The sequence below is a fragment of the Anastrepha obliqua genome, chromosome 5 (genome assembly GCF_027943255.1).
Source record: "Anastrepha obliqua isolate idAnaObli1 chromosome 5, idAnaObli1_1.0, whole genome shotgun sequence".
Lineage (NCBI taxonomy): Eukaryota > Metazoa > Arthropoda > Insecta > Diptera > Tephritidae > Anastrepha > Anastrepha obliqua.
In genome coordinates this window covers 124952175-124975507 of record NC_072896.1, presented here as the reverse complement: position 1 = coordinate 124975507, position 23333 = coordinate 124952175, and the positions used below count along the sequence as shown (strand labels likewise).

Genomic DNA, 23333 nt, shown 5'->3' with positions numbered 1-23333 from the left:
CTAGGTTTTGATCACAGTTATTGGCCAAACCTAGTAATCTATCATCCTTGAGGAGCCATCTTATTATTCTCTCCATCGGAACGCGCGCCATTAACTCAGAGCCGGAGAGGCTCATCTTAGAGGCTCATTTTAGATGTCTATGTTCAATTGTTCTTAGAAAGAAAAAGCAAGTCAAACTTATTATAATTTTTTATGAATTTTTGATTTTTTATTCAATGATTTTCGTTTTCCTTTTTGAATATTTTCATTCACATTTAATATTTGTATTTTCTCTATACGCAATAATTATAATTAATATATTATAATATATTTAGTTCTGAGTTATTTGCAAGCTTATTTTAGTCATAAATATTTAATTTTTTTTCAATAATTTTTTTATTAAGCAGCTACATTTACTTAAATTTTTGTAGGTATTTATCTTCAATCATTTATATTTGTAGTAGTTACAATACCGTTTAGCAGCTGTAAAGCAGTTTTACATTTTTTAAATATTTGCTTGATTACGACTAATAGAAAAGCTAAAACGCGCCTTACCTGACGCAGATCAGCGTTCACAATTCTAAAACACACTGAGATACGATTTTGAACAAACAACAGATTTTATTATACGTAAATTTACAATAGCTTAAAAAATAAGAATAAAATTATAATTTACAAGTTATCACGTCCAACTATTAGAGTTTGAAAATATTTGCGCAAGTTTGATATGATTTCGAAACAAAATTTACAAAAGCTCAACTGACAGAACTGATTCTGGTTCTCTGCCTGAATTTGCTTGCAAAAGAAGCCTATTTTCGCCGATTTTTTAACGAATTATCAGCGCGTTAGAATCAGTTTCACTGTTATTCTCTAACAAAAGCAACAAAAAGCGAATTTCTCAATTCTAATTAACTACTTAAACAATTTTTATGATAAATTACAGTACAATAATTTAATTTTCTTCTACATTAATTTACAAAACTTTCTGCTTGAACCATGATTTTCCCTTTAATACTGTTTTTGGCTCTATCATCATCAACAGCAACAGCAACAACATACCTACCCCCCATTTATCCGCTTAGTTGTGTGGGCTACGTGTCTGCGGTGGCGCCGTCAACGTCTGTTGTTGCTGCGGCACTTGGTAGGGGCTGAAGCGTTGAAACTGGCGCGGCCGCATATCGGGCGATGGTGAGCCGCCCGACGACGTGGATGATGGTGTTGATGCGGTAGGCGGTGGTGGTGGTGTGCGATTGGCGGCCGCCACCGCCGCTACTGCAGCCGCCTGTGCCTGAGCCTGCGCTTGTGCTTGGGCTTGGGCTTGCGCCTGCACAGCGGCTGCCTGTGCGGCGGCCGCTTGCTGATTAGCACTGGCCAGAAAGCCGGCCGTCAACTGCGGCCATTGCTGCTGGAACATGTGGAATGCACCGAGGCTAGGCGGTGGTGGCGCCTGCTGTGCATACATTTGCGGCATCATCAGCTGGGCATAGGGCGAATTGCCGCCGAACATTTGCAGATGTTGACGTGCCTTTTCGAAAATGGCCATCGAGGTGGGATCGACGCCTTGCTGTGCGGCGAATTGTTGCATCAGGGGGTCGGGAAAGAGACGCAGTGGTGAACGGAGTTGTTGCTCAAGCAGCAGTGCCTCCATGGGATCGCGATCGAAGTCGGTGAGACGGGACGAATCGCGGAAACCTTTGGCGAAGGGATTCGAGTCGATTTTGAGTTTGGTAATGAGTTGATTTTGGTATGCGGTGACGGCGGTGAAAACGGTCTCGGGAAAAACGTAGGTTTTATGGTCGAGTTCCTGCAGTTCTTTGGGATTTGTGGGTATGCTTTGGCCATGGCTGAGGCGCACCAGATGAATGCGCGGCTGGTAGCGGTGCATTGAGTTCAAAACAATCTGGAAGAGGAAGAGCAAAAAGGCAAATGTTACTATGTATGTGTGTTTGCATAATGCAACTAGAGACTTTCTTTGGTAAAAAAGTTGTTGTACTGTTTTTATTTGCGTTTTCGTTTGCTTGAGAGCGCGCATGCGCAATAAAAACTCTACAAAAAGCGCTATGTATCAGCTCGCGTGTACAGCTGAATGAGTTTGGTGGAGAAAAACTCAACGCCAAATGAAATAAATAAACACTTTTCGCAGCTGGAAAGTCATGCAGAGTAGGAATTTGTAAAAAATGGTGGTGTGTTAAATGGGGTTGGGGGCAGCGCAAGAAGTCGAAATGGCGTTCAACTCTTGGGGTGAGTACAGTTGTAGAATCTCGCATATACACGTAAGTAGATGTAAAGGCTCTTATCATTTTCCGAGTGAATTAAAACAAAAAAAACAAGCAGGAGTTTTATTGCAGTTGCAGAAAGTTGCATTTTTATATTTTTGGCAAGAAAACTAGCTGGTATAAAAGTAAAAATAAGTATAAAGAATATTTACGCTTTAACCCTCCGTTGGGCACTCGGGACTGACTCTTTCGACTTTGGGCGTGAATTTTACATATTTCTAATATAGCGAACGACTTTAGGCTCTAGGTAGCTTCTTGCAATTTAATTTTCTATCGATTTATGGGTATAACTTTTTAAAAAGGATGCTAGAACAGGACGAGAAAGGAAAAGCTCGGGTGTCCAACCGGTTTTAAAAAAGGTGTCCAACGGAGGGTTCAGTAATATTTAATATTTTTAAATTTGATATTTTTAGTTTTAATATTTTTAGTGTTTTTGATTTTAATATTTTTAATTCAATATTTTTAAAATTTTAGGTTTTTTTTAATTTATTAGTTTTAATATTTTTAATTTTAATATATTTGATTTTAAAATTTTTAATTTCAATATTTTTAATATTTTTTTTAAATTTATTATTTTTAATTTCAATATTTTTAATACTTTTAGCTTTTTTTTAATTTATTATTTTTAATATTTTCAATTTTAATATATTTAGTTTTATTTTTAATTTATTATTTTTAATATTTTCAATTTTAATATATTTAATATTTTTCATTTTAATATTTTTAATTTCAATATTATTAATAATTTTTAGTTTTTTTTAATTTATTATTTTTAATATTTTCAATTTTAATATTTGTTATTTTAATTTCTAATATTCTTCATATTTTAGTTTTTAATTTTAATATTCTTCATATTTTTTTCTTTAAGAATTTACTCTGCATCATCCATTCAGTATCTCTGTCCCTCATTTTCGGCACCCCTCACTTAGTTGTATTTTAGTCAATGAACCACCAGCATTTTCTTCATACGAAAACAGCAAACCCAGCTTGACAATATCAACAACAACAACAGACCACAAGTTACACATACATTTATGTTTGTAACGATTCACCACAACACTCACCTGTCCATTCTTATCCATTTCATTATTAGTTAGTTTCACCTTCTCGAAGGAGATAACCTGTTTGCGCAGCGCTTCACAGCTGAATGGACTATCCGGATGCGCATAGAGACGAGCTGGCGGTGCGGGATCAGCCTTGCCGGCGACTAGCCAAGCCGAGCGATGATACGCATAGCGATAACGCTTCGAGTCCATCGGTATGATATCGAGTAGCACCGCGTAACGATCGGCAGGTTGTATCTGCCGCAACGGGCCGGAGAAACTAACGCGTACAGTGGGAAACATGCGCCTAGAAGAAATAAAAGTAGAAAAAAATTAAATAAAAATGTGTACAATTATGAAAAATCGGTTGAACGACGCGGGAATACGATATACATAGAAAATATAATATATGGCTATGCTTTATGGCAGCAAAGTGCTGTGATTTTTATTACGGAGAAAATCGTGTATGTATGGGTGATAAAATCGAATTGTGTGGGCAAACTCGCCCAAGTTGCGCGCTCCGCAGGTTGCCTCGGTGTCTATGTAAAATGCCTAAACGGTGACGAGACCACTACCACAGGTATCTGTGTCTGTTTTTCTACGCGAAAATCCTTAAATTTATGCTTTAAATCCTTTTTCACAGCGCGCAGCAACTGCTTCGCCCCTTCATTCCATTTTCTCCACCTTGTTTTGTGCTCGTACTATTTTCTTCGGTTTGCCCTGTTTGTGTTTTCATTATTCGTTGCGCCTTTGTTTGCTGTAAACAAACCCAATTGTAGGATTTTTTTACAAACTGCTTTGTTGTATATTAGTTTGCCTGCTTTTTTTCTGTTCACGTTTTGTGTTTTGTCTGCCTTCACGCCAAGAAGTCAATGACAACTGGCAAGTATCCTGCGGTTTTAATGCTCCTAATACCAGATACAAACACTTTGGCGAGCAACAAAGCCAGAAAAAACGAAAGATAACTAAACCAGCAAACACAACAACACGGCTGAGCTGGTTGCCAGCATAAACGATTGTGTGTGTATGTGTGTTTGGGTGTTTGTATGTAAATACAAAGGTGTTGGCTCTTGCCTATGCACTAGATGACATAACTACAACAATAACAGAAATGAAGTATGGTCGACGAGGGCTGTTGTGTTGAATGAGCGAGGAAGGGCGCGGAGGGAGTGTGTGTAGTGGAGGAAGTGGTGATTTGAATGGCTGAATTCGTTACGGGGACCGCCCTGATTGTTAGGTGTGATTTTTACAATATCATTAAAGGTAAATGCAGGAAACGCACACTCTTGTCTATGTGCGTATGCGTGTGTGTGTAGCTGCGTGTTGCCAATAAACAAGTTACGTGGCAGTGTGCGTTTGGGTATTGCTTTGTTTCGTTCCTGCGCTGCTGCGGTTGGCACATCGCCACCATCATCACCACCACTCTGACAGCCAGCCAGTCGGCGCGTAGAGCGGCGTGGATTTTTGCTTCCTGATTTAAGACACAAACGTAACTGCTTTATTGCTTTATTGCCTTATCGCTGCAGTGTTGCATTGCTATTTATGCTTGTTGTTGCTGTTGCTGTGCTTGTTTTGCACATGTAACTGGTTTATGTGTTGCGTGTGTGGTCAGCAACATAAAAGAGATCCACTTTATGACAGAATACAACAACTTGCGCATAAAAGTCGCACGACCCCCTACCGTCATTTGCTGTCTTCGAGAAATCAAAATGCTAAATGCGAAATGCACAAAACCAAAAGAAAAAACAAAAACAATTAAAGTGAAAATGAAATACAAAAAAGTGTGCAAAAAATGCTATCGTTGCAGTTGTTATTGCTGACAATTGCAACGCCCTGTTTTTTGCTTCAACCGGACTGAGAAAGTGCAGACCAATTGTTGGCGAGATGGATTGTTCGAGACATGTAGGAGTCGATCCACATTCGGACAATTGCGTGTCACACCAACTGTTATCATTTTTTTGCCAACTTGGAGTGCGACGCTCAAGGAACTGAATGTGTTTTTTTATTAATTATCTTTTGTGCAGGACCGCACACGACCCATTTTTTCACACAAATTTTCCGGGAAACATCTGCTTTGTTGTGTTTGAATAGTGGAATTGTCTTCTGAAAGAGTGGGAAATTTGCAAAAATGCATTGTTTACGAACTGCGTTGGATTGAATTGGCTGAGAAACATTGAGTTGTGCCTTGAGTCCAGAGAATCTAAGAAACTCTGAATGAATAAAATGTAGGAAACGAAGCGATAAAAAAAAAATTGGTTTTGATGACGAGCTCGTAATGATAGAAAAAAGTTGCTTAACACTTTTCAATGTTGAATTAGTCCATTTTTTTCATTTGAAAGTCTTTTGCAGCAGAAGATATTTGTGCTTCCTTAGGAGTGGAGGATGATAGACACTTGATTCTCGTTTTGGTGCGGCTTTCTTAAACTTTTATGGAAATATTTCAGACCAATTTTTGTTAAATGAAATGCCAAGCCGCAAATATATTGCAAGGAAAGAAAAATCCACTAAGAGCCTATGGAGCAGCAAAAGATAGTGTGCTGCATTAGCTCCGTTATTGGTGCAGGGTTTTAGAGACGATGTAGCAGTGGACGAGTGGACTGCGTGCCTTCGCAATCGAAGCGTATTTTCAGGTGAATGATTCGTGTGCAACTGCTCACGTTACAATATGCGACGTTTACGTGATACGCAAGTGAAGATTTGATTCGTTCGTGGATATGAAAGCTCTGGGCAAAAAGTTCGGTGGCCAGCAGCCCACGGTCAGGACACAGCCGGATATCGAGAACAAATGAAAATTTTCAACTCGACGTTACAAATTTGCACAACAATTCACGTCAGTCCGTACACAAGAGTGCAGCCTTCCTGTGGCTTCCAAAAACTATTGTCAATGAAATATTGAAGATCTCAGAGTTCAATCCTTCAAAATTCAAATCGCGTAGGCGCTTAATCCTAACCATTACAATTTGCGTAAAAATCTCCTGCGAGGCAATGTCGAAGTGTTATCGTACGGTAAACACTTTTGGAGTGAGGAAGCCCATTTTCATTTAGATAGAAGTGTAAGCAAACCTGCTGCTATTTGTGATCTTAAAGACAGAACCCCCTATTAAAACACTAAAAGCCAGTTCAAAGGCCCAAGGTGACGGTTTTGTGTTTCTTATGGCGCATGCTGAATGATTTTTTCTTTCAATAATTAGATATCATTTTTCCTTCAGTACACCCACATGGTTTCAACAAGATGGCGATAAGCCGCACACTACTAGAGAGACGAAGGCGATACTGCGTGATTTCTTCCCGAAAAAATGCAAAGCCGCATTTTCTGGCTATCCAAGTCGCCGATCTTACCCCCATAGACTTTTTTCTGTGAGAGTACTTCAGAAGTTAAGGGTACCAAAAATGCAAAATAAAAATTTTCACATTTCACAATTTTATACAATTAAAAAATTAAACGCCATCTCAGAGATATTTTAGAGTGCGTTTATGTTGGAGCTGTTATGAGAGCTGAGATAATAACAGGAAAAATTGCAAATGGGTAACCACACATATCTGGTTATTTTGGAGCAGAACTATTCACGAAGGCTAACGAGCTTTGATCAGTGATCTTCTTCGCTCTAGTCGGTCTGGTCAACTTCGTCATGGAAGTCCTCAGCAGTCTTAAAGTTTCGCGCAAATTATGAAGCTCGCCCAGTGCAGAAAGTTTGCTGGCTGTGTATTTTAATTGATACATATATTGAATTTGAAAACAGCAACAACATTTCTTCTTCAGTGTAAATTGTTTTTTCTATTTGCTTCACTTTCACACTACAAAAGCACTTCATGGCAGCTCCTACATAAAGCAGCTTGTACAAAACATATTTAATTTTATATGTATAAGAAGGAATTCTTCGATTTTCCGCGTTCTCTCTCCATATAGCGGTAAGTTTCCAAAGGTAAAGTAATATGTTAAGCCATCATTTGAAGAAGAAAAATTGCAGTAAATTCTTATGGGACTAGAAAGAAATTAACTTGAAGCACGTACGGTATTCATCCTTTCGACTACTATCGCGTTAAACTCTATTGTGTTTCTACATTATCTTCCTCGAGCAATTTTAAGGCATTGATAGCCTTATCGTTGTATGCCTGTCTATGACCAAGGCATTTTACTAATAACATATTATATATAAGTACTCAGTATAGCATTTCAATATTTTGACAATTTATGAATATTTATTTATCTTTTTTTAATTTAAATTATTTTTGTATACAAATATAGCTCATTGTTGAATAAAGTCCAAGAGAGTTTAAACCTTTGTACCAGATTTATAAGAGTCAATTCAATTTTCACGAAAATTTTCATAAAAATTTCAAAAATTCTTCATCGAAATTAAAAAAAACACAAAAATTGGGTAAGCAGTATTGTTTTCGGATAGCTCTTTTCCTTGATGGTGTTCATTATCATCATCATTTCCTTTAACTCCTATTGCATCATAAAGCCTCAATAAAGCATTTCCACCTGGTCCTATTTTTAGCTAGCAGTTTTAGTGCATTCCACGATTTCTCGCATTTATTGACTTCTTTGTGTAGCGATTTTCTTCATGCAATCTTAGGTCGGCCCCTCTTGCGGCTTCTTTGGGGTTCTAATCAAAAGCTTGTTCACAGACTTCCGCTGCATCTTTTTGCAATGTATAGCCACTCTACTTTCTGCTCATCCTCCTCCACTTTCGTAATTTTATATGGTTGGACATTGACTGCAAGTTACCCTTTTTATATAGCTCATCGTTGCTGATAACGTTTGGCCACCACCTGAGAATACGTCGAAGATATGCGCAACACCGACAAGAAAAAAAAATTATAACAAATAATTAAGATTTTCTAGCTGCTTCAAACTTCCACTTTACTATTTAAATTTATTACTTTACTATACATTACTAAAATTTATTATACTAAAGTTTTATAGCCAACTGCATACCGGATTTTGGTTTTTAGTTCTGATTTAAAAGCTTGCAATTTTGATGACTTAGTTCTAGTGTTCTTATTTTTGTACAATATAAAGTTTGAAATTTAGATTCATATGGCTTTTACGTTAATAAAAACAAAAAAATAATGAAAATTCAAAAAAAGAAATGTCAAAACTGTTGAAAATATTTAATTTCATTTCATTTTATTTTATTTACATATATCAGTAGAACAGATCAACGATGAGGGATGGGCATTACGACGACATAGACATAGCGCAGCGAATAAAGATCCACCGGATACGCTGGCTGGGTCATGTCGTCCGAATGGATACAAATGCTCCGGCTCTGAAAATGTCCGATGCGGTACCAGCTGGTGGTAGTAGAGGAAGAGGAAGGCCTCCTCTGCGTTGGAAAATCAGGTGGAGCAGGATTTTGCTTCTCTTGCGCGCTTTGTTAAACTCGACCAAAATCGCGTAAGCGGTTATTGTGCCAATTAAGAAGAAGAAGGAGTTTAGCATTTAAATTTTAACATGAATTGAAGTACGGATAATAATAAAATACGGCTTTGGTAGTGGGAAAAGAAAAGGTAAATTAAGAAAAAAGTAGTTATTATATTATTATATTGAGGTGCTATATTTTTTCGCGGGCTGCAGGTGGATAAATTTGAGTTCCAACTGAACTTAGTCATTACTTTAGTTGTTTCTTGTCTAAAAATATTTTCTAGCTTAACTCACTCATATCCAAAACAATTTTATTTCTATGTGCTATTCTATTTTTGCGGCTCAAAATAAAGGCTATTTCAAAAGTGACGCCTAGATGTATGTAGGGAATAGATCATGGGCGGCACCTTTTCCTATGTCATCCCTCACATCTGTTAAGTGAAGTGCACAATTTTACGTGATGGAACAACGCGTTAAAATTAATGGAATTTATTATGAAATTAGTCGATATTTAAGAACAACATTTCGCAAAATTCGTAATTCTTTTGATGCAAATTATCGTCCGATTGGGCCGAAAATTCAAAGGTTGGTGAAAAAATATCAAGAAACTGGTTCTGTCGAGGATAGAAAAAGGACTGACAGAAAAAGAACTGGACATTCTGTTCAGAATATTTTTGTTGTAGCACAAAGTGCTGCTGACGAACCTTCAACATCGAATTCTATGCGTCCCCAACAATTAGGCATTCATGAATCGACTGTTTGTCGGATTTTACCTGTAGAGGTACACGTGGTGGACATTTAAATGATGTAATTTTTCACATATAATTGTTAGGAACCGTATTTTGAATAAAAATAGTGAAGCCAGAAAGAATCTGAATTTTTAATTTCTTAGAATCTTAATTTTTAGCTGCTTTATTTCAAAACCACATCTAAACGCGTCTTTTGCAAGACTCTTTAGTTGTCATTGCAACTTTCTATGAGAGCCTGTGCTTTCTCGGTGATGAAGTCAGCCACTTGCTATTCAGCGTAATGAAGGAGGTCTTATTTAAAGCGAGCAGAAATATTTGGGATTTGTTGGAAGAGTACCTACACTGCTTCATTATTTTCTGCAAGCCCAGCATGGCACCAATTCTCGCAAATGAATGCTCAAAACTCCACATCCTTCATGATAAGCAAATATTGTATATATATGCAGCACACATACACACATATATTTGTGTTTATATATGAACATTTCTCTCAAACTCTTTCAATTAGGTTTTCCCACTCTTGGACGCCTCATACGCACATTGGTTTTCCCACCGCGAAAGAGTTTAACAAGAAATATGTTTTTAGCGCACCATTTAACACGCAGCGGGCTGCTATTTCTGTAATTCTGTAATTTCTCGCCACTGTTAGCTGTTTGTGTATTAATTTGAGAAAAGGATTAAAATGTGGTGCCACATGCAACCTGTCGCTCGCATTGCCTATCACTTTTGTATTCTAATTTTGCTGTCGTTACATTTTGAGCGCGTTTCTTATTGTTTCTCTTTCTGTTATCCGTTGCCGTTAATCTACTCACATTACAAGGTAATTTGTTATAAAATAAAGCAAGAACACAAATAAAAGTACAAATAAATGCAACTAACTGAAAGAAAGAGTTTAAGTTGCCCCCCTCGGAATTGGTTATGTGCCACAAAAAAAAAAGAAAATATTCGAAAAAAAGAAAAAAGAAAACAAGTCTAGTGGAGTGTTTATTGCCACGAACACTGCATGACGCCGCTGAGTGGTGAGTTGACTGAATGTCGCCTGCTTGCAGCTTTTTCAACGGTTACCGGTGCAACCGCCGTTGTCTGTTCCCCCGACGAGCGGCACAAAAACCGCACTAATGCAACATTTGCATGTTTGGTCAAAATACATCCAACATCAGCGATCGCGGACTTGTATATAAATGTGAGTGTTTATACACATATTTTCTCGTATGTGTGTATGTAAATAACTATTGTACTATGGCATTCTCAATGGCAAACTGGGCGGTTGCACAACACATCCCTGCCACCAACCGCGGCAGCTAACAAAAACGCCACAGCTGTCCGTACATGCACACGCACGCATACATACATAGTCATTGCATACAAATTTTTTAAGTTTCTAACTATAAATACTAAAATTTTTACTCATATTTGGGTATACATACCTGCCCGTTTTGGTGATAATCATCTCGGTGCCCAGCTCATGAAAGCGATCCCACAATTCTTTTGTCTCCAAATGGCATTGCACCGGCTTTAGTTCGTCACAATTGCAGGAGCCCACAATTTTCGGCGTCTTTTGCACCGGTTCAGGTGTGAGGCGCTCTTCGGTGTCGGTGCCGGGTGATTGCGGCGGCGTGGAGCGCCCCTGACTGCTGGTTGTACTGCTGTTCAGATGGTTTTGCGACGAGCTACTGTTATTGTGATTGTGACTATTGCTGTTGTTGTTATTGTTGTGGCTGTGATGATGACTATTGTTGTGATGTAGGCGGCGTACTTTGGCCGGTGGTGGCTCCTCCGAGTCGCTGCAATCGACTACATCAACATCCACCTCATCTTCAACGGAGATGGGACCTGTGTTGGGAGGGGGGAGGAAAAAAGAAGAAGTAGACATAAATAAACAATCTAGCGTGAATAAATGCTAACTAGGTCAGAAAAGTAAGTGTGTGTGTATGGGTGTTTTTATTCAAAAGTTTTATATTTAGTTGGAGTCTTTTTCTGATTCATTTTGCGTAAAATGTTGGTGCCGCTCAAAAATATCGCTAAAATTGACACTTTATTGTTAATGTACTTTTATGTTTTGATAAATAAAAATAATTACTTCAGATAATAGCTGCATAAATGTCCAGATAGCAATGGATAGGTGCACAAGCACATTACCTGAAATTTATATCCGCAGCGCTCGAATATTTTCCATCATACTAATCATTCAATGTTCACACTTTTTCTTGCATTTTACCTATCGCCCATTATGAATTTATTGTGAAGGCAAACATGAGAGAATAAAGAAAACTGCGCGCCATCAAGTAATGATTACCCGCTTTTAATTACTTGGTAAATTGTCAAGTGTAGCAACATTTCAAGCCAACTGCACTTGTTGCTGTCATATGAAATTCAATTATTTATAATTGCGCTAAATGCAGCGGCAACGGCAACAACAGCAGCAAAAAACACGACACAAAACACAAATAGCTGCATAGATGAAATAACATTAATTATAGTAGTAAAAACAGCGCCAATAGCAGCAGCAACAAAAACAATAAGAAAAGCAAACTTTGCGATAATTATTGTTGTGATTTTTTTACGTTTTATTTTGCGCATGTTGCAACTGCAAATACATTTAATACCAGAGTACGTTGGCAAGCAACCAGCCCGCTTACTATGCTTACATACGAGGGTCGTTCGAAAAGTTCGTGCAAAGGCAGCGAGATGCCACTACTGGCGCGTAACGTAGGTTACCATTTTATAAAAGAGCTGCAGAGGCTGCGTCAACTAGTGCGAGAACTACCGCCCGGTGTAATTGAAGAAGAAGAGAGGTAGAGAACCAGCAGAGCGTGGCATCAGCGCTGGGAACTTTCTACAAATGGTCGGACGTTTAACGCACAAACTGACACCCGACATACGAAATGGTATGGAAGGAAGCACGGGGAAAGTTGGATTCTACGTGACGCAGCTGCTGAGCGGTCACGGATGTTCTAAAGAGTATCTACACCGTGAGATCCTTCTGGCCACGGGTAAATCGGGGGCGCTCAAGGGAACTTCTAAGGCTAACAAAGTCACAGCTCTCGAATTTGGTAGGTATTCTTACTGGACATTGTCCGTTAGGTGTTCATGCAGTAAGACTTGGGATTGCTTCAAATCCTTCTGCAGCAGCTGTCTAGAGGACGAAGTGGGATTAACACCTTCTTCTCAGCTGCCCTGCTCTCGTCGGGCAAAGGTTTATAGGTACATCTGAACTCTCACTCTTTCACTACACCTGCGTATATTGCGGGTTTAAATATCACACATCTGGTAAAATTCATCAGTAGCTTGAAGCGGTGAATACGAACGTAAATCGCCTCTGTTGGTCGTCATCCTCTATTCCAAAGCATCTCCTTCTTGTTCTTCCACCTGTCTGGTTCCTCCCCTTCTCCTTTTCGCCGCTCCTCCCCTGTATAGTATCACAACGGACAAATTTTGAATTTTTGTTCAAGTGGGCCTCTCACAAGTGCAGTCATTCATCCTAACCTAACCTAATTTAATTTGAAAAACGACCCTTGTTGCTCGGTCTGCTCTGAGGAACCAGAGAGTGCAAGAAATTTGCTATTCAGGTGCCCACGTTTCGACACCGAAAGAGAAGACTTATAGTATAATCCCATCTCACTTTGACGGGTCTTGAGCAATTCTGTTGTCAAGACCTAGTAGCGGCTGAGGTGTGTTATAGAGGTAGACGCGGAGGACCGGAGTTTGTGATTGCATCTGCTTATTTTCCTTACGATGCTCTGGAAGGGGCACCACTAGTCTCGTGTGGTTCTGTGAGCGGCGCAGTCTTGGTCTTATCCTATGTTGCGATACTAATGCCCTGCATACAGTCTGGGGCAGCAGCAAGTGCAATGGACGGGGCTCTCGACTATTCGAAATTATCGCGTCCTCTTACCTAGACATACATAACAAGGGCTCACAGCTTACGTTTGTAACTGCTAGAGGGCAGGAGGTGATTGATCTCACTCTATCAAACTCGAAGCTTGGGTGGTCAATCAAGAACTGGAGAGTTCTTGCCGAAGATTCGTGCTGAGACTACAGGTACATTAAGTTTCAGTGTGGCGAAGAGGCACAAATGCCCAAAAACAGACTGACAGAAGTTTAGGGGTGCGTTGCGGGTCCTTGACCTGATGCCACCAAGACTTCGAAAAGAACTAACCATTGAGGCGGTTGTTGAGAAACTCAACGCTGCCCTAACTGAATGATTTGAGTCAGCCTGCAGGATTTTCGGCGAGCATCCCACAGAGGCAAAACTTACGAGGCAAATGCTCGAGCAAAATATCGAGCATTCAGTGGTGTACCAGAGCGCATCATGAAAACGCTGCGTGATGAAGAATGGGTCGGAAAGGCGTACTTACGCCATCTGCAGCTTGATCTATAGGTTGATCGAAAAACTGAAGAGACATTGTGTCTGCTCGTCTTACTGGCACTGGACAGATTATCGTGCTGACAGAGACTGACTGATTTCAGTTCACATACTCAAATAGGCCTCCCGATATATAATATTATTTTATTTAACGGCAAGGCTGCGGGAGAAGCAACCGTTCGGACAAGAGCAGGTTTTAGTTGGGGTTAAAATCACATACTGACGACCACATTGGCCATTTAGGCTTTCGACGCTTTCCTACTACCAAGAAAAAAAAAGTTATATTTACTTAATAGCATCACTTGTAAGAACGCACACCAAGTTTCTGTCAGGTCGGTATAATTCTTTGTGTTTGGCATTCGTTTGAATCGAGGAAGTCGAGCGATTTTCAAAAAGTTATTTTCCATCACGACAACGCACCAGCTCAGGCCTCTGCAGTTTTGGCCGCAAAATTAATGGAAATAGCGTTCCAATGCATTTTACATCCTCCCTATTCTCAAGACTTATCTTCCTCGGATTAATTGAACTACTTTTTGCTCCCCAATTAGAAGAAATGGCTGGCGCGAAAAAGATTTTATTCAAACAAGAAGGTGATTGCAGAAGCGAATGGCTGTTTTGTAGACTTGGACAAATCTTATAATTCAGAAGGGATAAACAAACTAGAAAAGCGTTGAACGAAGTGTATAGGCCGAAAAGGAGACTATGTCTAAAAATAAAAGGGTTTACCTCAATTAGGTATTTTTTATTTTTGCGCGGACTTATCAAACGATACTCGTACATGCATACATATGTATGTTTGCATGCGTTAAATATGCACATAAATATATTTATATATATACACAGGGTTACATACATACATATATTCACACTTACACACATACAAACATACATATGCTCACTTATATCTTCACATGAGGATTGTGTGCAAGTTGCGTAGAAACTTAGGTTTTCAGTTGTGTTTACAACGTTTTTCAAATGTTTTAATTTATATACTCATACATACATACACACATGCATACATAAATACTCCTTTTTTGCCATTTCTATAAGGTGTGAAGTTCATTAGAGTAAAAAACGAGTGATTTGATTTAACAGTTTTCAGTGGCGCGCAATTTAGTTATTTATACTATTTTTAGTAAAATTAATGTTCTTGTACATGCATACACACATATATACATATGTACATATGCGAATGCCGTTGTTGATTTGTAGTTATTTGAATTATTTGTGATTTGCGTTGTTAGCAGTTATTTAATTGAAAATTAAATAGTTATTAATTTATGCCGCTGGCTTTGTTTTTATTACCTATTTATACATACACATACATATTTATGCATGTTTTATAAAAGGGAGCAACTATGAAAATTTATAATAATGAAAATTTTAAACACCAAAAAAATTACATAACACATTTTATTTGAAAAAGGAACGGAAATTTGAAAGGCAAGTAGCATTTTCGATGGCCTATTTCCAATGAGTTTTCTAAAATGTACTGTGATGTGATTTTTGGGCTGATAGATCTTCGAAGATGAAACTGAAAGAGCTGTTACTGTGAATGGGCATTGCTATAGAAAACTGATTGAAGATTTTTTGTGGCCTGACATAGTCAAGTCAGGCAACACGGGTAAACATTGTATTATTGTGGTCTAAGTTTCCCGGTCGAGTAATTGCACGTAATGTTGACATAAACTGGCCACTTAACTTATGCGATCTAACTCCACTAGATAAGTTTTGTGGGGTTTTTTGAAAAGTAAAGTCTAGGCGAATAAATCAAAAATGATGCCAGAGCTGAAGCACAACAGTAATATGAAGATTCAGATCAAGATTGCTGGGCTCAATGCGAAAATGTGTGAGCGAGCCCTTGAAAATTTTAATTCTCGCCTGACATCCTGTAGACGTGCTCAAAGTGTCATATTGTTTATAAACACAGAAATTTAGATCATAAATTGATTGGAAATGTTATGTACTGCCATATGAAACAAATTAAATGAATCTGCAATGCGTCAAATAGTGGATCAGAAGTACATTTCGTAAGTGCAAATGTATGAATGTTGCTGTCAACTAAATCTAATAATTGTCTAGAAATGCATAGTTGGCAATAACAAAAACATTTCAATTAAGAAATGGTGAATGCCTTTGCTTAGTCAAAACTCAAGTTCAGAGAACCGTTTCAAAAAATATGCTGATACTTATAAAGAGTGGTTAAATTTCAAGGGCCGATGTTGAATGTGAACCACACCTAAACGTCAACGGCACCGTTGGACTTCTTTCTTTGGGGTTATTTGAAAAAAAGGTATACATCGATAAGCCAGCGACAATTCAAGAGCTAAAGGATGAGATAATTCGGCACATTAACGGCATAGAACCTCAATTATGCCTCAGCGTCATCGAAAATTTGGACCATCGGATGGAGATGTGCCGCCGAGGCCGCGGCGGCCATTTGGCCAATATTTTGTTTTATACGTAATTGAGCTATACCAGTATCATAACAAAGATAAATGATAATAATTTCTTAAAAAATTGTATTTTATTCAAAATCAACAGCGGCCCTTAAAACTTAACCACCCTTTAATAAGGAACTATTTGCATTTGGTGGTCTTTGGAGGTGTGCCACCGAAGCCGCGGCGGCTGTTTGGGCGATATTTTCACCCATACGTAATTGAACCATACCAATATTATCACAATAAAGAGATATGACAATAATTTCCTAAAACATTGTATTTTATTCAAAATCAACACCGGCCCTTGAAACTTAACCACCCTACAAAGTGAAGCTGAATAACCTTCAACATCGAATTCTATATATATATATACCCTTTTTGGGTGTTTGGCCGAGCTCCTCCTTCTATTTGTGGCGTGTGTCTTGCTGTTGTTCCAAAAATGGAGGCACCTACCTTATTTTTTCATGGAAGAAATACACTCGGAGGTTTGCCATTGCCTGCCGAGAGGCGGCCGCTATTAAAAAAATGTTTTTCTTAATTTTGGTGTTTCACCGAGATTCGAACCTACGTTCTCTCTCTGAACTCCGAATGGTAGTCATGCAGCAACCCAATCGGCTACGGTGGCCGCCGTTCGTGGCTGGTGCTTACTACGTTCAAAAATATACCCACTTTAACTTTTATGGAAGATTAGCTACAAAAGATGCTTTATTGAAATTTATTGTATCGTGATTTACGAATTTTCTTTCAATCGACCAGTTTGCTCCATGGTTCGTTATCTAAGTGTCCGCAGACATACAAGCAAATGTGCGCTGAAAATCTCCAACTCCTTTGAAATAGCGACATAAAAATTAGTTACATTTGCAAATCAATAATTATTTCATTGAATATTATGATTGTTTCAATAAAAATACTTACATATGTACATACATACACATGAACATACATGCACGCTTGTCTATTGCCATCTGAAGTGGTTACACAAAAACATTCGCTGGCGCATTTGAATTAAAAACTCATTCTACACGCCACAAAATGCCAACATCCGCTAGTCAATCAAACATCTAATAACAACAACGGCTAAGATAACACAAAATCACATACTTCTAACTGCAACACACACAACTAAACGCAAATGCTTATAAGTGTGAGTGTATGTATGTGTAACGGCGTATGTTGATATGACAAGTATCTCACAAATCAGCGGGTAACAGAGCTGCTGCTGAGTGGGTTGAAATTGCAGACCAGAGCATGCAAAACGACCGACCAACGGTCAAAGCAGCAAAACTGCTGCTGTTTTTCTTTAGGTATTTCATCTGCGTTTTCGAGAGATTTTCATGTATTTTTCTTATGAGTAGTATGCGTCTTTTACGTTTTGAAAATTATTTATTTATTATTAGTTAGTTTGGCTTTGTCACCCGAAACATATTCAACAAATTGGAGACTGTAATTTAAACCTGCAATAAACATTCGAGCGGACAAAGGCACATAATTATGCTAATGATTTCAGCAAATACGTTTAATTTTATTAATTTTTGCTATCAACGCATACACACACAGAGAATTCATTGTGCTGCATGCGCATTGTACGGAAACACATAAAATATGAGCTGCTGTTAATTTGTGTTACTTTAATTTGAGGTAAACACCATGAAGCGCTGCGGCTGCCGGTTTTCGAATCAGTCAAATTTGAATATCATAAAAGAATAAATATGCATAGACACGTACATACAAAGTGGCTGATTAGGTTAATAATTAATAACGAAAAGAGGCTACTCAATGCTTGCATCTCATTTGGGATTTTAACACCTTTTGTCTAAAATTTGAAATTGTATTGCTAATAAATTTTTGTCAATTTTGATTCTCATTAAATTGCCCCTGTTTTTGAGCCAAAAGAAAGCCGCAAACTTTACGGCATTTCTCTCATATTTTTTAATATAATATTATTTTTGTAATATCACCACACAGTATTGCCAAGTAGGACATTTCGAAATCATTTACAAAATAAATTTAGAAAAATTATAATTTTTATTAAAATAACTTAAAAACACTGTTGATTAATGTTAATTATAGATAAATTAACTATTTGCATTTGTTGGTTTTTGGCTTTGGTTTATCAAACAATGAAAAATTGTAACTGATAACGCGGATGTGTGAAAAAGTGAGTAAGCAAAAATATCAATGGCAACTTTGTGTAGATACAACCAAACCCAAAAACACATACATCGGTTCGGTATTGTGTAAATATGTAACTAAAAGAACGCAGTTGTGTTTTGTGCTTGTTAGGGGCTGCGGTAAGGGACTACGTACGTCGGTCACTGTTTTCACCAATATTCGTTGAAAGGAAGTATGTAGATGTGTAAAATTCCAAATTTGCAGTGGAAAGTCAGTTGCAAACAATTTTTAGAAGCTGATGCTGGGTAACCCAGTAATGCAAGCGAAGAAACCCAGAAACGAAACAGATATACGAATTTAATTACAATTTCGATATGGAAGTGAAAGATTTGTAAAATATTTAAATTTTAAATTTAACAAACACGCACACAAACATATTTAAAATATATGTATGCTTTTGAAGCTTTTAACAGTTAACAAGAACAATAAAGGGTCTTACAAAACACGTTCCTAGATTTTGCTTCAAAATAAAATATGTAAAAATTTAGATTCATTCAAGCTTCACTCTTTTTATTCAAAATACAATGAAATTATATGTGAAAAATTAGTTCGTCTACAAGTGAGGTAAAATCCGCCAAGAAGTCGATTCATGAATGCCTAATTTTCGGGGACGTTTAGAATTCGATTCATTCAATTCCGCGTCCGCCGTAGTCGAATGGGTTGGTGCGTCACTACCATTCGGAATTCCCAGAGAGAACGTAGGTTCGAATCCCGGGGAATCACCAAAATTAAGAAAAAGTTGTTTCTAATAGCGGTCGCCCCTCGGCAGTCAATGACAAACCTCCGAGTGTATTTCTGCTATGAAAAAGCTCCTTATAAAAATATCTGCCGTTCAGAGTCGGCTTGAAACTGTAGGTCCCTCCATTTGTGGAACAACATCAAGACGCACACCACATATAGGAGGAGCTCGGCCAAACACCCAAAAAGGGTGTAGCGCCAATTTTATATATATATAGAATTCGATGTTGAAGGTTATTCAGCTTCTCTTTGTACTACAGCAGTCAGCAGCAATATTCTCAGCATAATGCCCAGTTTTTGGTATGGCACTCCTTTTTCTATCCACGCTGGAATCAGTTTCTTGAAATGTTTTCACCAAGCTTACAATTGTCAATTCATTCGCCCGATTATTTCCACCTGAAAAATCACAAATTTTGCGATATGTTGTGCTTAGAGATCGAAGATTTTCGTAATAAGTCAATAGTTTTAACGCGTTGTTCTATCATATAAAATTGTGCATGTGTCTACTTGAATAATGTCAAGGATGGCATAAAAAATCGTACCGTCTAGGAGTTATTCACTATTGACATCTTGATGCTGCTTTTGAAAGATCCTTCACCAGTTTACAGCCATTTTTACACCATATCTCACTATAAGTAACTCATTTGCTAAATTAAACATCCAATTTTGTTTTTGAATAAATACCAAAAACCAAAAAAAAAATTGATTGAGGAAAATCTTTATTTTCACGTTACGCGATTTCATTTATTTGATATCAAGCAAACGCCCTCTATTGAAGAAAATAAAAATTTTAAATAGAATATAGAATCACTATGCCACAATATAAAAAAGTATGACATTAGGAGGTATGGAAATAGTATTAGTTAATGTTTCATATTTATTGGTATGTTCTGTGCTGCAGTGAAAAGTCAGCTGCGAAGATCTGCGATGGACTTTTGTGTTAAACCTGTAGAAGTTGTTACCTTGACTTGAGCATTAAGATTGTTCGAGAAGCTCCTCTAAAAAGATGATAACTCATCTCATTCTCGTGCGCCAATCCACTAGTAGTTGAGAGAGAAAGGTTTGGTGATGATAAACTAACAGATCGTTCATATATTATTGATAGAGTACACCAACTTAGAAAACACCGAAAAAGTAGAGGATTTCAATTGAAAAAATTATTGTCATACTCAGGCAGCTGTTTTTGCATTGCTACAGAATTTTTGGGTCTTCGCAAGTTCAATGCTAGCTTTGTGCCACACAACCACGCCTTCGACAACAACCAAGACAATTTTTAAAACATTTTACAAACTTTTTTTTTATAGCTAATGTACGATATTTCTTTCGAAGGAGGAAATGGGCAACACAGTTAAGGAAAAAGCTATACAAAATCTACAGGATTCAAGTTTAATGATCTAAAAATCTGCATACCAAAAATCATGCCAGAAATCAAAATTAAAAAAATGCTGAACACTGGTCGACATGTTGATGTGCTATCATCACCATGGAAAAAAACATTGTAAGTCGATTGAATCCTGTGTGACTGTAAAACATTCTTACAAAGGTAGCTCGTTTGAAAACTTGGAAAAGTTGGCAAAAATGTGTAAACAGAAAGGGGAATTTATTGATTAATAAAAATTATTTGGCATAAAATAAACAATGTTTGTTTTTACCGGTAAAAAGTTAATTTTTTTGGCATGGAGGGTGCATTTACTTAACCCGATAATAACTAATCTTTTTGTGGTAGAACAGGAGCGGGATTCAATGGACCTTCATTCTAAAAATCGATTTCAATGAATCACTACCCAACAATCTTCCAAGCAGAAATACATACATGCCATTGAGATATGTGTGAGGGAATGCTTCCGCAGAAAAATGAGAGAAGCCCACATTTACATACTTTCAGGTAGAGGCTTTCTATCGGCTAGCGAAAGCGACAAGCGAAACAATTCCTAACTCTAGGCAAAGGAATTCCGATAAGCTACTCTCGCTCAGCAGAGAAGACTTAAGACTTTTAACTAGTTACTTTATAGACTACTGGAGCATGAGATATCACTCAAATAAAATTGGTGTTTCTGAGTCTATCATCTGTCAATTCTATGAAATGGACACTGAACATTCAGAACACATCTTTTGAAAAGTCTTGGCCTTGGCCGGAAAATTTTACACCATCTTGGTGGTAATGCCATCCTCGTATAGATTGTGGAACGATAAACCCCAGAATGTGCTAAAATTTTTAAAAGGCCTTAAAATATAGGATACTTGAGCAGGCTTTGCACAATAGATCTCTTTTGGGCGCAGACCGCATCAATAATAAACTTTTTGAGCCTTCACTAGCAAAGTGGGATTATGCGTTACTAGCATTCGGCTGATCCCGGGCTCGATACCCACTATGATTACACCTACATGAAAGATAAAGTGGTAGAACAGGTTGAGAGCTAAAGGCTATCGACCTTCGGTAGGCAGTGGATACCTCTCAGTCATATTTCTCTTTTAAAATTTATGCCTCAGATGTGTCTTTGAACAATTGGAATAAAAAAGAATATAACCTCAATAGTACTCGCACCTGTTATATAGTTCTGAAAGTAGACTTAGTTGGAGAGCTTTGAAATTACTATTTTTCATATAAATGAGTAGTTCAAATTTGAAAGATATATAAACAATTTGTACTAACATTGCAATTTTCTCAAGCCTCGAATGCCGTCGGTGTTCTTTCTATGTCACTTCTTTTAGTAAAATTAGTTTCTATGAATCTCTCCAAGATGATTTTCTAATATGACTTTTTCGAAGACGAAGGTCATTACATTCAAATATGCCATACACTACCACACATAAAAGCTCAGTTTTTATTCTTTCACCTCTTTTAAGAATTGGTTCATACCTTTCTTGATTACTGCCAGTATTCAGAATAGCAGTGAGTTAAGTTGAAGAATAACTTGTGAACTTTGTATTGCTTTAACAAATGTCTCTATGCATATGCAAATCATTTAAATAAACCTTCACGCGCATTTCTTATTAAGAACTTTTTTCAATTTTGGTGGGACTTGGTTCAAGTGACCTGCCATTCGCTATCATCGTCATGCACTTCTGCTCATGTTGACTTGCAACATCCATTTAATCTAATATTTCTTCTTAATTTTCATTTGATCTTTTTATAATAATTGTGTACTCTTTTTTACTTACTCGCACTTCGCACGGACGATTCTCTACTTGAGGCATCTTCTCTGGCCATTATCGCAGCTATTGAGAAGTCTGTTGCTGAGCCGGCGGCATTTTTACTGCCCGCTGTGGTTTGGATCTGATTTGAATTGTTGGCATTCGAATTGGCCACAGCCGCGGCGGCGGCAGCAGCAGCTGCAGCGGTATTAGACACCGTGGGCGGCAGTACGCCATTGCACAGATACGGATGTGAGCCAACAAGCATTTTGGCAGCCTGGGCGTATGATGAGTGAGGAAAATTAATTTTGATTTTTTAGCGCTTAAAGCTGATGCCCGATAAGAAGTTGGCGTGTTTTTGGGGCTCAAAAATAACACTAATATATCACTTGGTTCCTCGAAAATCAGCACATCTTTCGTGAAAAATATTTTTCTAATTCTTATCTAAATCTTTTGTTGCACTTGTTTTTGTTTATAATTCGTTTTTGTTGTTTGTAATTTTTAGTTACCCTTTAACAGCCGTTTCACTACTGTTCTTCTGTTTTATTGCATTTAACACATTCGTCCCTGAGTTCACACTCTATAACGCGTTCGACTAATCTTGAGAAGTTTTTCTTTACAACTACTTGTCGTTAAGTACACAATTTTCCTGTTACCAAACGAATGTTAGGAAAAACGCTTTGTCAACGGCAAAGGCGACGGCGACGGCGAATACACGACGTATAGAGCGACGAAAACGGGTGTGTGCACAATGAAAGGCAAGCGACGACGAACTGACTGCTTGCTGCGGCAAGGAAAGGTGCACAACTTGCCAGCACCAGTCAGACAAGCAGTCAGCCAACGCGTATTGTTGTTATTGCTTGGTGAACGGGGCAGCCACTGTGGAAACCAGTATGAGCAGTGTTTCTGGTAGGTTGAGAAAACAAACAAACACATACGCAGATGTACGTGCCCATACGCTGGCTTATACAAGAATGGCAAAAAATAGCAACAACAGCAACCAGTTCCTCACTAAGGGGCAACTACACTAAGAGTGATAGAAAAACACTAATAAAGACGAAAA

The 23333-nt window shown here is 37.9% G+C and overlaps 1 protein-coding gene across 1 annotated transcript; it reads right to left on the bottom strand.

The window, feature by feature from the left end:
* Positions 1 to 362: 362 nt before the first annotated feature.
* On the bottom strand, positions 363 to 23012 carry LOC129247764 (T-box protein H15). The gene is made up of 4 exons (XM_054887053.1): positions 22298 to 23012; positions 10846 to 11251; positions 3320 to 3605; positions 363 to 1879 (listed from the first exon to the last, which is right to left on the bottom strand). Exons 1-4 carry the CDS (start codon positions 22536 to 22538, stop codon positions 1058 to 1060), a joined length of 1755 nt encoding a protein of 584 aa, XP_054743028.1. The 5' UTR covers positions 22539 to 23012; the 3' UTR covers positions 363 to 1057.
* Positions 23013 to 23333: the final 321 nt, after the last annotated feature.